Source organism: Callospermophilus lateralis, chromosome 7, assembly GCF_048772815.1.
Source record: "Callospermophilus lateralis isolate mCalLat2 chromosome 7, mCalLat2.hap1, whole genome shotgun sequence".
Taxonomy (NCBI): Eukaryota; Metazoa; Chordata; class Mammalia; order Rodentia; family Sciuridae; genus Callospermophilus; species Callospermophilus lateralis.
This window is the reverse complement of record NC_135311.1, coordinates 59,148,543-59,161,725: the sequence shown is the minus strand read 5'-3', so window position 1 is coordinate 59,161,725 and position 13,183 is coordinate 59,148,543. Positions and strand designations below refer to the sequence as shown.

Genomic DNA, 13,183 nt, shown 5'->3' with positions numbered 1-13,183 from the left:
ATAGGCAGGTGCTCTAGAGAATACTATTATTATACAGAAGCATGAATGTTAAAACAAAATGTCAAGTTCAAATTCTAACTTTGCCATACATTAGATGTACAAATTCAACATGTTACCAGACCTATGTGCCTCAGTTTCCTCATCTATGAAGCTAGGAATATAATAGTATCTTACAAATTTGTGGAAAGATCAAGTGAGTTTAAGATCTATAAAGATGTTATAATACTATCTATGATGAAGTACATGTTCACATCATCCGCATCATCATTATATTACATATTCAGCATCTAGCATAATACTTACTACTATATATATAATCAAGATTATATATATATATAATCTATATAGTAAATATTATATATATTATATATGTGTGTATATATATATTTGTGTGTGTATATATATATATATATATATATTTGTGTGTGTATATATTTCTTTTTATTTTTGACCATTGTTTGTCCATGTCATTCTGAGATAACTTTCCCAAAAGATGTGAGTCCTTCAAAAACAAGTATCTCAGCTTCATTGTTCTGAAGAGTTAACTATAATAAAGATATTTGCAAAATATAAGCCTATGAATTGGATGTTTAAATAAGGTAAAATATTCTGAATAAGCAGACACTATAGATGTCAGATGACACTTGATAGTTCCCTCCGTATCAGAAGGATTCCTATTTGATTATATTTTGTTTCAATGTAAGAGAGAATCTGAAAAAATTAGAGCTGCCTTAAATAGAAAAATCTTGATGGGCTATGCAATAGTTTCTATCTATATTCTTTTGTAAGATTTTGCAGGTAATCAGGTTACAGGCAAACATCCATGAATTCATCAGATTTAACAAAATTTATTAATAGAACACTTGAAGTGTTCTCTTTATTCGTTGAAGGATATATATATAGGAAAATCTTTTACACAGCATAAACATACACTACACCCAAAACCTTAACCTCCATTTACTACCAGCTCATTGGAAGAAATAATGAGAGATAAAGAAAGGAGGAGAGAGGGAGAGAGAGGGAGAGGGAGAGGGAGAGGGAGAGGGAGAGGGAGAGGGAGAAGGAGAGGGGGAGAGGGAGAGGGGGAGAGAGAGAGAGAGAGAGAGAGAGAGAGAGAGAGAGAGAGAGAATAAATAAATGATGTTAATACCCTAACATAACTGAAGAGAAAATACTGTGTATTACATTTGAGCCTGATTTTACTACAATAGTTGTGCATAGTTCTTTAAAAAATAAAAGTTTTATAAGAGATGGTTGACTCATTTAGAATAAGAGTGCTAAAATTATTTGGTAAATTATCTTCTGCTGAAAAAATAAAATATAAATAAAGTATATAAGATATTCTACTTCAGCCCTGTGTTTATTTTTGAAATGATTTATAGTCTGCAATTTCTTCCTAAGGTCATCACCTTCATAAATACCAGCCATATAGAGTGAAAACCAACTCAATAAAATGAGTATTTCATTTCTCTTCCTTCTGCTTATGTAGATACTTCGTCCATCTACATGAAGCCCATTTATAACAAAGCCTCACATTGTACTGGTTTTTATGAGTTCTTGAGCTTCCTTTCTTTTTTATCTTTCTATGCATCAGCAAAGCAACTGGCAGATCCTTTAATAAAATATATTATTCACATTAATATTTATAAGCCTATGAATTGGATGTTTAAATAAACATTCACCAACTTACGCCAATTCTCTTGTTTCAGATGTTAAATCACACTTACATTGTCTGGAAAGTCAGCCTTTAGTTCAGTGACACTTTGACACCAATATGCAGCTGTTTTTTCACTGATCAGCTCAATATTCAGGAAGGAGCTTTGTCCAGGGCCATACATGGGGCCAGAGGTGGTCCCCCGGATGATTCTGGGTGAAACATTTGTCACGATGTCCTGATGAAAGAGTAAAGATATTGGGTCTCCTTTTGGTGAAAAAAACTTATGATTTTTATTATACACTCATTTCCATCTGACAGTATTTTAGCAAGTCTCTTCACATGCTTGTTTGTAAAGAAGAATTTCTAACATACTTTAAATTATAATGAATATATACTACTTCCAAATGAAAAAGTTAAAAAAAATTGTTAGCTTTAGCAAAATTAATTCTTTTAATTCTACGTTTAGCATAGTGAAAAAAAAATTTAAATTTCCTGACATCGGTTTTGGGCATGCATAATTTAATTTCTAATTAAAAAATAAATAAAAGCATGATAGATAAAATGTAAAAACATCACTTCATTCTATTTAATCTGAGTAACTCCAATCATAGTTTAACTCCAATAAGAAAATGTTTGCAAAGAAAAGAATATATAATTTTCCTCAAAAATAATTCCAGTGTAAGTCAGCCAAGGAATACATATTAGAATTATTGGCTCACCAAACTAACAGGTTCTAACAAACTAACTGGGTCAAATTATCTACAGCATTGTAACTATACATTCACATTCAATGAGAAGAAAGTCACTTTTCTCTAGACTAAAATGAGAATATCAATAACTTCCTGATAAGTATAAACAGTAAACAGTAAAATTAACTTGCTTGTTAAGTGTAATTAACAATCCAGGACTGCTTCTAAAGCTGTATTAACAAAGAAGAGCAACATTCTTCCATTACTTAAAACTAAAAAGAAACAAAGAAGGAAAAATGTTTCTTTTGCCAACTTCCAATTAAAATTAATTTTGAGTAAAGGTCATTTAGTTAAGGATTTATCAGAATTAGTCTTTTAAGTACCCCTCCTCACCATCTTGTCACTTTTAGTGAGATAACATGAACCCCCATTAGTATATAGCAATTAAGGTCAATTTACATATTTTAATTAAGAACCACCCCATATAAAACAATTAGCGTAATAGGCATACTAACTGGATTTCATAACATTTGGACGTTTTTCCAACTAGATAGACAGGAAACCTTAATTAGCATTAATTAGTGCTGATCTGCATATGTTTGATAAGCCATACCCTTGCCACAAAAGATTATTTATTCCTGAATCTGCCAAATGCTACAGTTGCAGAGGATAAAAGGACTTTTCTTCACATTGCATGTTAATTTCTGGTAATTTACATTCACTTTTACATTTGAATTACTATATTATAAAATAAATGGTATAAATGTTACAATAAGCCTCCTTAAATATGTACATTTTAACTTATAGGAATTATGCCTGTTAATTTTTTTACTAATTAAGCCATTCCGTTTCTATTGTATTTGTGCACAACATCACCAGCCTTACTTTGATCTGCTATTGAGAAACCATGTTACACAATCTTAATGGATAAAATGACAAATAGAGTCGCTTCAGGAAGCTCAAGGCTGGTGGATTAAATTTCCATCTTGGCAAATGCTTAAATGTGTGCTCTGTGCATCTACAGGTGGCTTTGTACAGTTCACCCACTAGGTACTCTTAAGTTGCCGCTATCTGAGATGATAATTCTGTAAGTGTTTCCTTTGAATGAGGTTGCTTTTCTTCTCTGTTCTGGTTTTCAAGACCCTTTAAGCCTTAAGGTCCTTATTTTCTCTGTTCCAACTACTACTCCAAATGCTTCTCACCTCAGTAAGTCCAACCTATGCTGTTTTCTGTACAGAAGTACTTGGCCAATAAGGTAAGCAGAGTCCCTATTCAGTTTGACAAGCCATTAGCCCTGGTGCTGGGAATGATGTAGCTCCTGATTGAAAGAATTGCTTTGAAAGGTCTGGAAGCAACATTACTGGCTTATTCAACAAAGCTGATATATGTGTCAACAGCATCCATACTTTTGTCCTTAAGTTGCTAGCTTACTCCCTTGGAGAAGCCTTGCTGATTTGTCCAATTCCTTTGGATCTTAACAGGACATACTGACTCAGAGCACCGCAGTAGTATACGCCTTCCTCAGCTGGTACTCTTACTACCCTATTATTGTTTATTTTCTTGGCCAAACCTTCCACTAGAGAATTTTTAAGGGAAGAAACTGTCCTTTATTTCCCATTATACGCCCTGCTGCTAGCCTAATTTTTAGTAGATAACACAAATAATGCTTTTTGAAGCAACCTAGACTAAATTCAAGGCACTAGAGTACACCTTGTCCTGAGGCATGGGAACCAAAGGTATTTATTGCTGACTCCATTCTGCTGCTGAATAGACAGGTGGTTTGGGTTTATATTCCAATTTCAGGTGCAGGTACTTTGCTTAGATTCTTTCCTATTAATGCATATCTCTACAGCTGTGGTCCTTACTTGCTTCTCCTGATCTATCAAGTACCCCTCTGCTATAGCTTAATTCAGTCCCCTGGGCCCCCGACTGTGGCTAGATTCTGTATGAAGTGCAGTGCTGCAGAATGCCCACTGCTACACTTCTCCCCATCCCAACGTAATTCAGTGTCTCAGTGGAAGGCTGAGTGCTTCAACTTCATCATGCTACAACCTCTAAGACCTTCCTGATTGCCGAGCCATATTGAAGGGTATAGCTTATCTCGCAAATCCAAATAGACTGGACACATTCAGATACCATCCCACTTCTAGTCTTCTCTGATTGATATGGATTTGAATTCTTTACCTGACCCATGGTGAGCTGGAGTATTTCTTAGCTGATGAGTCTGTCAGGACCTTAACCTGCTCAGTTTCCTCTTGTGTCTGTGCCAGACACTAGGACCATGTTGTAGTTTGGATCTGGAATAGCATGCCCCCATGTCCTTGTGGTGAAGACTTAATTCCCAGCTGGTGGTGCTTTTGGGAGGGGACAAAAAATTTAGGAGGTATAGCCCAGATGGAAGAAGTAGTTCCCTAGGCATGTGCTTTGAACATTTTATATTGTTTCTGTTGGGTCCCTTCATCTCTCCCTTCCTCGCTTCCCAGCTGCTATGAGGTGTGCAGCTTTGCTCCACCTTGCAATCCCTGCCATTATGCTCAGCCTCACCACAAGCCCTGTGCGGTTAAGTGACCAGGGACTGAAACCTCTGAAACTGTGAGCCAAAATAAATCTTTCTCCCTTTTTAGTTTATTTCTGTCAGGTATTTTGCCACAGCAACAGAGAGCTGATTAACACAGACCACATCACAGTATGTGAATGAATTGTTTTTAAATATATAAAACGTAAAAGACACGGAAGAATTTCACTTATATCAAGAAAGGAACAACCCTATAGTTCAGGAATTCTAAACTGGATGCTATATAAAGTAACTCTCCAAGTAAGTATTATGCCAGTAAACCACAGAAGCCAAAAGAGTCAATAAGCTTGTCATGTGAAAAGAGGTTGACTCTCAAGAAGGTCAAGAGGCGTTCCTGGAGAGAGGAGGAAGTCACTCAGGACCTGCAGCAGAGTCCTTGGGTTGATGGATAAGAATTTTAACACTCACCATTTCAGAGACTTAGACACGGATTTATTGAAGACTTATCTTCAAGGGAGAATGTGGGCATCTCAAGAAAGAGATGTCTCTGGGGTAAAGCAAGGAACTGCACTCAAAGGAAAATGTGGGCCTCTCAAGGAAGAGACACATTTGGGGGGTTCCCAGCTCTTCTTCTAAAGGAAACTTGGTGAGTTTAGGAATGATACCAGTCTGGTGATCTTGAGATTGTTTATGGTGGTCTGGTCAATCTCTGAATGCATAGGTTGGCATGGTCTTCATTATTTGAGCTACAGATAGTGTTGGAAAGACCCCTAAATTATAGGTTTCTCAAAACAATGTATCTCTCTTTAATCCATTTATTGGGATGTTAATTAGCAATACACAGGTAGATTTACAGATCTGCCAGGAATTTGGAAGTAACAGGCATAGGAAAGAGACTGGTTTAGGGAATGACAGGCCTGGAAAAGTATGCAGAACTTTTGAATTAAAATCTTATTCCTGCCCTTCATTTATATTTTCTTTACTACCTACTTCTTATTTCTTCTATCATACCTCAAGCTGACAAGATTTAATTGGAGGACAGTTAAGAAAAAGCTTCTTTTAAAAAATGTTCCCCCTATTGACCCTTAAAAGCTAAGATTCTACCATTGAGGAATTTTCCTTTGTGTGTTGTGACATAAGTTTATTGTATATGTTTGAGTTGTTCTATTTTTCTCTTCTTTAACTCTGTGTTAAAATGTAAATATATTTTGAGAGGGATATCAATGATCCCCAAGCCAAGATAAAGAAGAGAAGTGCAAAGCAAATCAAAGGGAACTTTTATCTACTTTCTACCAGGAATGTTCACTCCTTTGTGCTGAGTTCATCTGTGATACAGAATGTTTCATTAAACAGGTCAGCTTTTCTTTCTTTAATTCAAGAAAAGGTAAAAAATAATCATTGATAACTGCCTATATTATATAGATAGCTACTGTGTAGAATTTGTTAACTATCAGTCCATTATTAACTTCATAGACATTTTAAAATTCAGCATTTTCCAAATTCAGCTAAAGTAGCAAAATTCTAACACAGTCACTCTGTAACAAATCAGTAATAGAAATTTTATTATAGGTTTATTTTTCAAATTGAGTCATGTTTGCTACTACTTTGCCAAAAACTTCCTTCCTGGACTCTAGAATTTTTTGAATTTTTAAATTAAGTGAAAGATGAATGAAAATGTAGATATGACCAATTATTTTTGGTTATATGATTAGAGTTAGAGTTTCGATAATTGGGCAATAACTTACTAAAGCTTTTGACCTGGGAATATTAGAACTTGACTATGTTTCCATAAGAGAATATTTTGCTTTAATATTTAATAGCTAAGTCATATTAGTATTGCTTAAGGGAGTTAATATAACAAAATAAACATATTCAAGAATAGTTAGACTAGATAAGGTTTCATTCCTGATAATAAAGATGATAAATGGCCATAATCCTAATCCTCAGTGCATTAACAATCTCCAGATTTTAAAAATAGATATTTGTAGAGAAGGAAGAGTTAGGTGATATTTTTGCTCTATGTGCCAGTCAGTGTATAAAACCACAAGTTGGTGACCTCCTAACATTTGAAATGATGATAGTGATTTTTCAGCATTATTAAGGAGATTTAAATGACAGACATCCTGATCATATTTGCTTAATGAAACATACTAATGTGATAAAACCATTTACTTGACCCCTCTTATCCTTAAAAAATAGTATAATGTTTCCATGGTTACTACTGATTAAAATTGTCACAATGGCCACATGAATATAAATAGAAAATTTTGCAAAAATGTCATAGTAAAAGACTAGAAAAAAAATCGGGGTCCAACAAAATTAGATGAAAATGAGCATTAAATTTTGCAGAGTAGATCATAGATATTTATACCACAATGGATACATTTTAGAAACATAATATTAAATAAAAATGGCAATATGTAGAAAAATATATAGAATGACATCTAAAGCAAGTAAAACAAAACAATATATTATTTAGTGAAAGAGTCTAATATAATAAAACCACAAATAAAAGGCTAAAGAAGAAATTGGGGATGGTGGAGCAAGGGGAGCTTTCCAAAAATATTAGTGACATATACTTCTAAAAACACTTTATTCTTGACTTGCAGAAGGGTGGTAGAATGTAAAATCTGTTCAATGAGATATACAGTAGCAGAGTTGGAGTTGTTAGAAGCTATAGAAAAGTCATATCAGTTTATCAGAAAACCTGTAACTTATATCCACGGGATATAATTACTTTTTTAATTTCTCAGATTCTGCCATATTTTTTGGGGGGGGGGGTCAGCTTAAAAAGTCTTTTTAACTATTTGGTTCTATAAATCAAAATTTCAAAAATGAAAGATACTGCAAGTCTAATTATTTTCTAAAATATGTCCCTTTCTTTATAAGTAAGATTTAACACTATGTTCTTCCATAAAAGAGGAGAATCACTTTGCAAATAAGTCTAAAAATAAATATGATGTTACATAATATGCTTCTCTCATCATAAATTTGTCATTCTACTACCCTGGGAACAGCAAAAATTCAACATTGGCCTATTATCTAGGACAACTTCACTTTTATGAAAGAATTCTCTGATACTTTTGTTAATTCAAAAGCTACAACTAAATCTATTAATATTTGATTCTTCCCTAAAATAGTCATCGGAAAATCTTTGCTTTTTAAAAAATATTTATTTTTTAGTTTTTTAGGTGGTCACAATATCTTCATTTTATTTTTATATGGTGCTGAGGATCGAACCCAGTGTCACATGCATGTTAGGCAAGCACTATACCAATGAGCCACAACCTCAGCCCCATAATCTTTGCTTTTTTTGAGGGGCAAAAATGGAAAGAATGAAGAATATTTGTTCTTAATGAATATTTTTCCATTTTAGTGACTTATATAAAGATAGCACTCAAAATGTGTGTTAGTGATAGTCTACCCATTTACATTAGGAATATTTATCTACCTGGAAAGCACAGTAGAGAAGAATAGCATTGTTATCCTAGAAATATAAATTATCAAATAAGGTATGCAGTTTAAATTACAGATATTTACAGAACAAATCTTTCATTTGCTTTATATTTGATCACCACAAGTCTACTATCCTACTACTACCAATAAAACAGAGGCTTATAGAAATTAAATGACTTATGCACTCTTGCACATCTAGTAAGCATTAGAGTCAAGAAAGAATTCAGGTACAACTATGTGATGTGAATAATAATAACTATTAGCATTTGGAGGATGTAATAGTAATTAGAAATATTTTTGTTGCATGACACGGAAGTCAACTTAAACAATTATTTTTTGAAAATTGGAGATAGTGTATCAACTTTAAAGGAAGGGAATATTTTACATAATGCAAGGAAGCAAATGTAGTTATACCTCAAGAATGTTTCTGTCTTTTTTCTCTGCTACTGTTTGCCTATCTCTTCATTCTTTCTCTGCAGAAGCTTTCCTCTGTCCCAGTTTATATATATACTAGTAGACATATGACAGGCCCCAAGTTGACAAGTTACAGGTACAGCTATTCCCCCCAATTTATAATCTGTTAGGTCTAATTTTAACCCCTAGTGGTCAAGATTCTGAAAGACTTGTTTCTTTTTGTATTGTTTTGTTTCTGTGGTGCTAGGAATTGAAACCAGGGCCTTGTGCATGAAGGCCAGCCCCTCTGAGCTAAATCCCCAGACCATCTGATAGACTTAATTTGCGTAAGACATTCATCCCTTATTTAATTACCTGTATTTAGCAAAATGGAATCATTTAGGGTTCACATAGGTGCTCATGTAGACAAAGATAAAAAAAACCAGCATTTGGGAAACTAGTATTAGAGAAATATACTATGCTAGAGCAAGTCTGTGTATATCCATGATAAAAAATTGGATGAAAATATCATACGGACACACAATTTAGGCAACTTGCTGTACAACAGAATAACAGTTTCTTCTTAGTAAGATGGAAAATCTTCATAGTCTTGACTCAACCGTGCTAATCCATTCCTTATCCTGTGGCCCAATACCTTACAAGATGAACACTTTGAAGTTCTCCCACATTTTAGACTAAGCCGTGAATTCTGTAATTCTGATGAGTCTACCAACTGCTGAAGCCGGTTGAAGGGTATACTCAGTCTTAAGTATATACACATGGGGAAGTGTATACTTAGTCTCAGTCTTGGGCTGGACTGAACTGACTGAGTGGATAGACTGCAATAAGGTAAAACAGTTGAAGAGTAGGAAGGGAAAAACAAATGACAGTTATACACTGTGTTCTACAAAAAAAAAAAAAAAAAATCTTATGACCTGATAAGGCTTAAAGAGGGGAGTGATGAATGACATCTGACTATACTCAGTGTCTGCTACATGTGTCAAGGAAGGAGTTTTAGTACTCACCCTGGACCAAATGTCCCTCACATATTGGATGATGCCAAGCGCCAAGAGATTGTGTTGTCTTACACAGAAGACATATGAAAATTAATTTTCTGAATATCATTCTTATATGACTTTTACATACTCGAGTAGCCTTTTGTCCTTCCTCTTTGCCCTTTGCAAAAAAGCTTGTGATTTTGTAAACTAAACACTAAAATGTATGGATTTGTTTTTCTCTTTGACCTCATCTATAGAACTAGGAAACAGAGAAATGGCTATGCTAACAGAGAAGTTATAGGATATTAAGTCAGGTAATATAGAACAAGCCTGGCATCTAATATTTGGTAAATAGATATTTATTAATTCATCAACTCACCAGATTCAGAAACAGGCAAGACAGAGTTGTACAAGCTCAGGTGCTTGGCTTTAAAAACCAGTACGCAGGCAACAGTTGGGAAAGCAACCAGAAATGAATACCAGAACATTGTATAGAGTTGGGTCAGATTGTAGAGACTCTTGAATGACTGTTTTAGGAGTTCAAACTTTTTTTCTGCAGCCTTTGAAAATCCATTGTGCTCTGTCTCCTATTCAAGTTATTAATACCAGTAGCTCACAGCAGCTGTGCATTCAGAGAGATAAGTTTTACAAGAAACAGATGAAGAGCTTTTTCTGTGCTGATATCAGATGGATTAAAACGTGATTAATCAACAGACAGACTGATTAAATTATTGGGTTCACTGTTCAGATAAGAGGTTTTGGATACACTCTGCCAAACTGTAATTAACTTAGAAATTTCTGCTGGCCTGCTTATAAGATGATCATGTGATATGCTTTGAAGAAATCTTTTTAAGGCCCAGAACAGCAGCTGTGAAGGTACAAGCATGAGTAAGTTCTAATAATTATTAATTAACTTCAAGTATTAGAGCAGAATTTTCATTGAAAATAGTAAATATTTTTGAAAATCTTTACATTTTTATAAAATTTGTATGAACCCACTAGTTTTACTCTAGAATCCACTGTATATGAAATGACTGCATTTTTTTAATGACTGCTTTTCAAAGGACTATCTACAAGAATCAGAGAAGAGTTTTCCATTTCTAAAATATGTTTAACAAGATATTGAGAGAATTTCCTTGAAATCTACCAAATAAAAGAATACTGGGCAGGATTTTTCAAAAAGATACCCAATGCACTGATGTCAAAATAAGAGTTTCTGAAAGGTCAGAAAAAATGAAGCAGAGATCAAGGAGGGGAAAATAGCTCTAGGGTGGAATTTGCTCTCAAGGTTCCCTGGTGGCTCTGAGAGGGAGTTGTAGTTGCTTGCAAATACCTGAGACAACAGACAGGGTCAGGGAGCATGCATGACAGTCGGTAGGTTACAAACTTCCACAAAAGAGAAACTGAAATTTATACTCTCAATTTGTGAGCTAGAAAATGACTCCTGTAATGATGAAGTTATGTGTCTATCTCAGACTTAATATAGGTGAAAGAGAAATGAGACTCTCCTAAGAATTCAAACCTATTTACGTCCTAAAACCTCAGACAAAAAATCGGTTTAAAAGTAGTTCCTTGTTGTGACGTTCTTAGTGAGTAGAATCAATGCCAACCCTCTCTGGAAGAAGGCACTTTACTACAAGTTTCAAAAACTTCTCACCAATAAATTTCCAAGGAATATAAGCCCGCAAAAGAATAAAACCACCAAAGAAACAAAGAAAAAAAGACATCACTGGTGAGAGTCAACAGAAAGAGAAAGCCACAAAAATCAGATCCACCAAAAACGTGTCGACTGAATTGGGTCAGATATACAATGTAAAGCTAATGCTTAACATGCTTGAATAATAAAAGGGAATTGACTGTATACTCAAAGAATAAGGAATTCAAAACTTGTGATTATTTAAAACACAACCAAGTTGAAGTCCTAGTAATAAAATGATTGGGAAAAGTAAACTTGAATACTTTGGTGTAAACAAGAATCTTATCAGCTGAAAAATGTTTGCCAGCTTGATGTTATCTGAAAGGCAGGTCCACAAGTATGATACAAAACTGATCTTGAGAGACATGGAGTAGAGATTAAGAAAAAAAGAAATTTAACTGGAATTCATAAGACCATAATGGGGACAAACGGGGAGAGGTGATATTTCCATATTGTTAGGACTTCATAGAGTTGATGAAAGACATCAATCTTCAGATTCCAGAAAACAACAGAATCTTTTAAAAATTTGATTTCTGGACAGCCTGTAACACATAAAGCACCAAAAGGAAAGAGTAACCAGGAGATGGGGGGAACACCAACAAAGGAAAGGCACATGAACAGCCAACTTGTAGGCAGTGCCAATTGAAGCAGAACAAAGTACAATTTTTTTTTTTTTGTAAAGAAGAAATGTTAACTGAGAATAGCATACCTTCAGCAAATGTAATTCAAGAATGAAAGTGAAAGAATACATTTCAAATAAAAGTTTGAAGTAAATATCTTATGAAAGAGAAAATAGATTCATACTAATTCATTAGGATGTGTGTGAGAAACAATACTGAATTATAACCAGAACTAAGCAAATTGAAAAAAATATATAAATTGTATGATTATACTTACATGATGTGCAAAAATAGATGAAACTAAAGAATATGCTGTTTAGGCATAGCAACAAGATGATTATTACAAAATCTACACTTTACCTCTTGAGGAAAGATGTGGGGAGATAATTGAGGAAGAAGAAATAATGAATCAAAAGCACAGGACTATCTCATAACCTGTATCTTAATTTGTAAAATGAAAAAAAGGTATTCATTTTATTATATCTTAAACTGAACATCAACGTTAAGTACATTAGTGTATGTGTTCTGGTTGCTGGTGTGGTCAATTGGTCTCTCGGCTACCTCAGTCGCAGGGGGTAGAGACACAGAGTCAACACACAGACACCGGGGAGCTGATGAGAGCTGGCAGGTGACAATAGGAAGACACAGCATGGGGGAGAAAAAGTTTGTTTCTGTGAAACTATTCAGTTAATGAAAAATAATTCATTATATCTACAACTGATATAGAATGCATCTTCCAATAATACATAAGCAAGCAGGTTATACAACACCTAGAAACCAATCATCTTATGATTAATGTAGCTGCACTATGAGGAAGCTCTAAATGTTGCTACGTGGTGGAAGGCAGACTGGAAGGATCATTGTCCCTATGAAAAGGGGGCCTTATGAATTGGGGGTTTCAAGCCCTGAAGCATCTGACTCTCAGTTTCCTGGCCTGGTAACTTGGCAACGCTGACCTCAAGCCCTGAGGAGGGTTTCACTGAAGGCTCCCTAGAGCAGAGCACCCTGTCCTGCAGGTGTTCCTGTCAGGCCTGTAGGAGCCTAGGTTTTCCTAGCACTCTGAGCTGCTTGAAGCTGCTAGCTGAAAACCGAAAGTTATTCCAACACATTAGTAGGTATACTATATCTTATTGTTTTAAAAAAAGTTATAAAAAAGTCA

The 13,183-nt window shown here is 34.6% G+C and overlaps 1 protein-coding gene across 1 annotated transcript in view; it reads right to left on the bottom strand.

The window, feature by feature from the left end:
• The window catches only part of Dpyd (dihydropyrimidine dehydrogenase), a 798,303-nt gene that overhangs the window by 349,903 nt on the left and 435,217 nt on the right, over positions 1-13,183 (bottom strand). Inside the window, exon 14 of the mRNA XM_076863439.1 lies at positions 1,728-1,892. Within this exon, the coding sequence (XP_076719554.1) occupies positions 1,728-1,892 (165 nt within the window). The remainder of the gene's footprint in view (positions 1-1,727; positions 1,893-13,183) is intronic.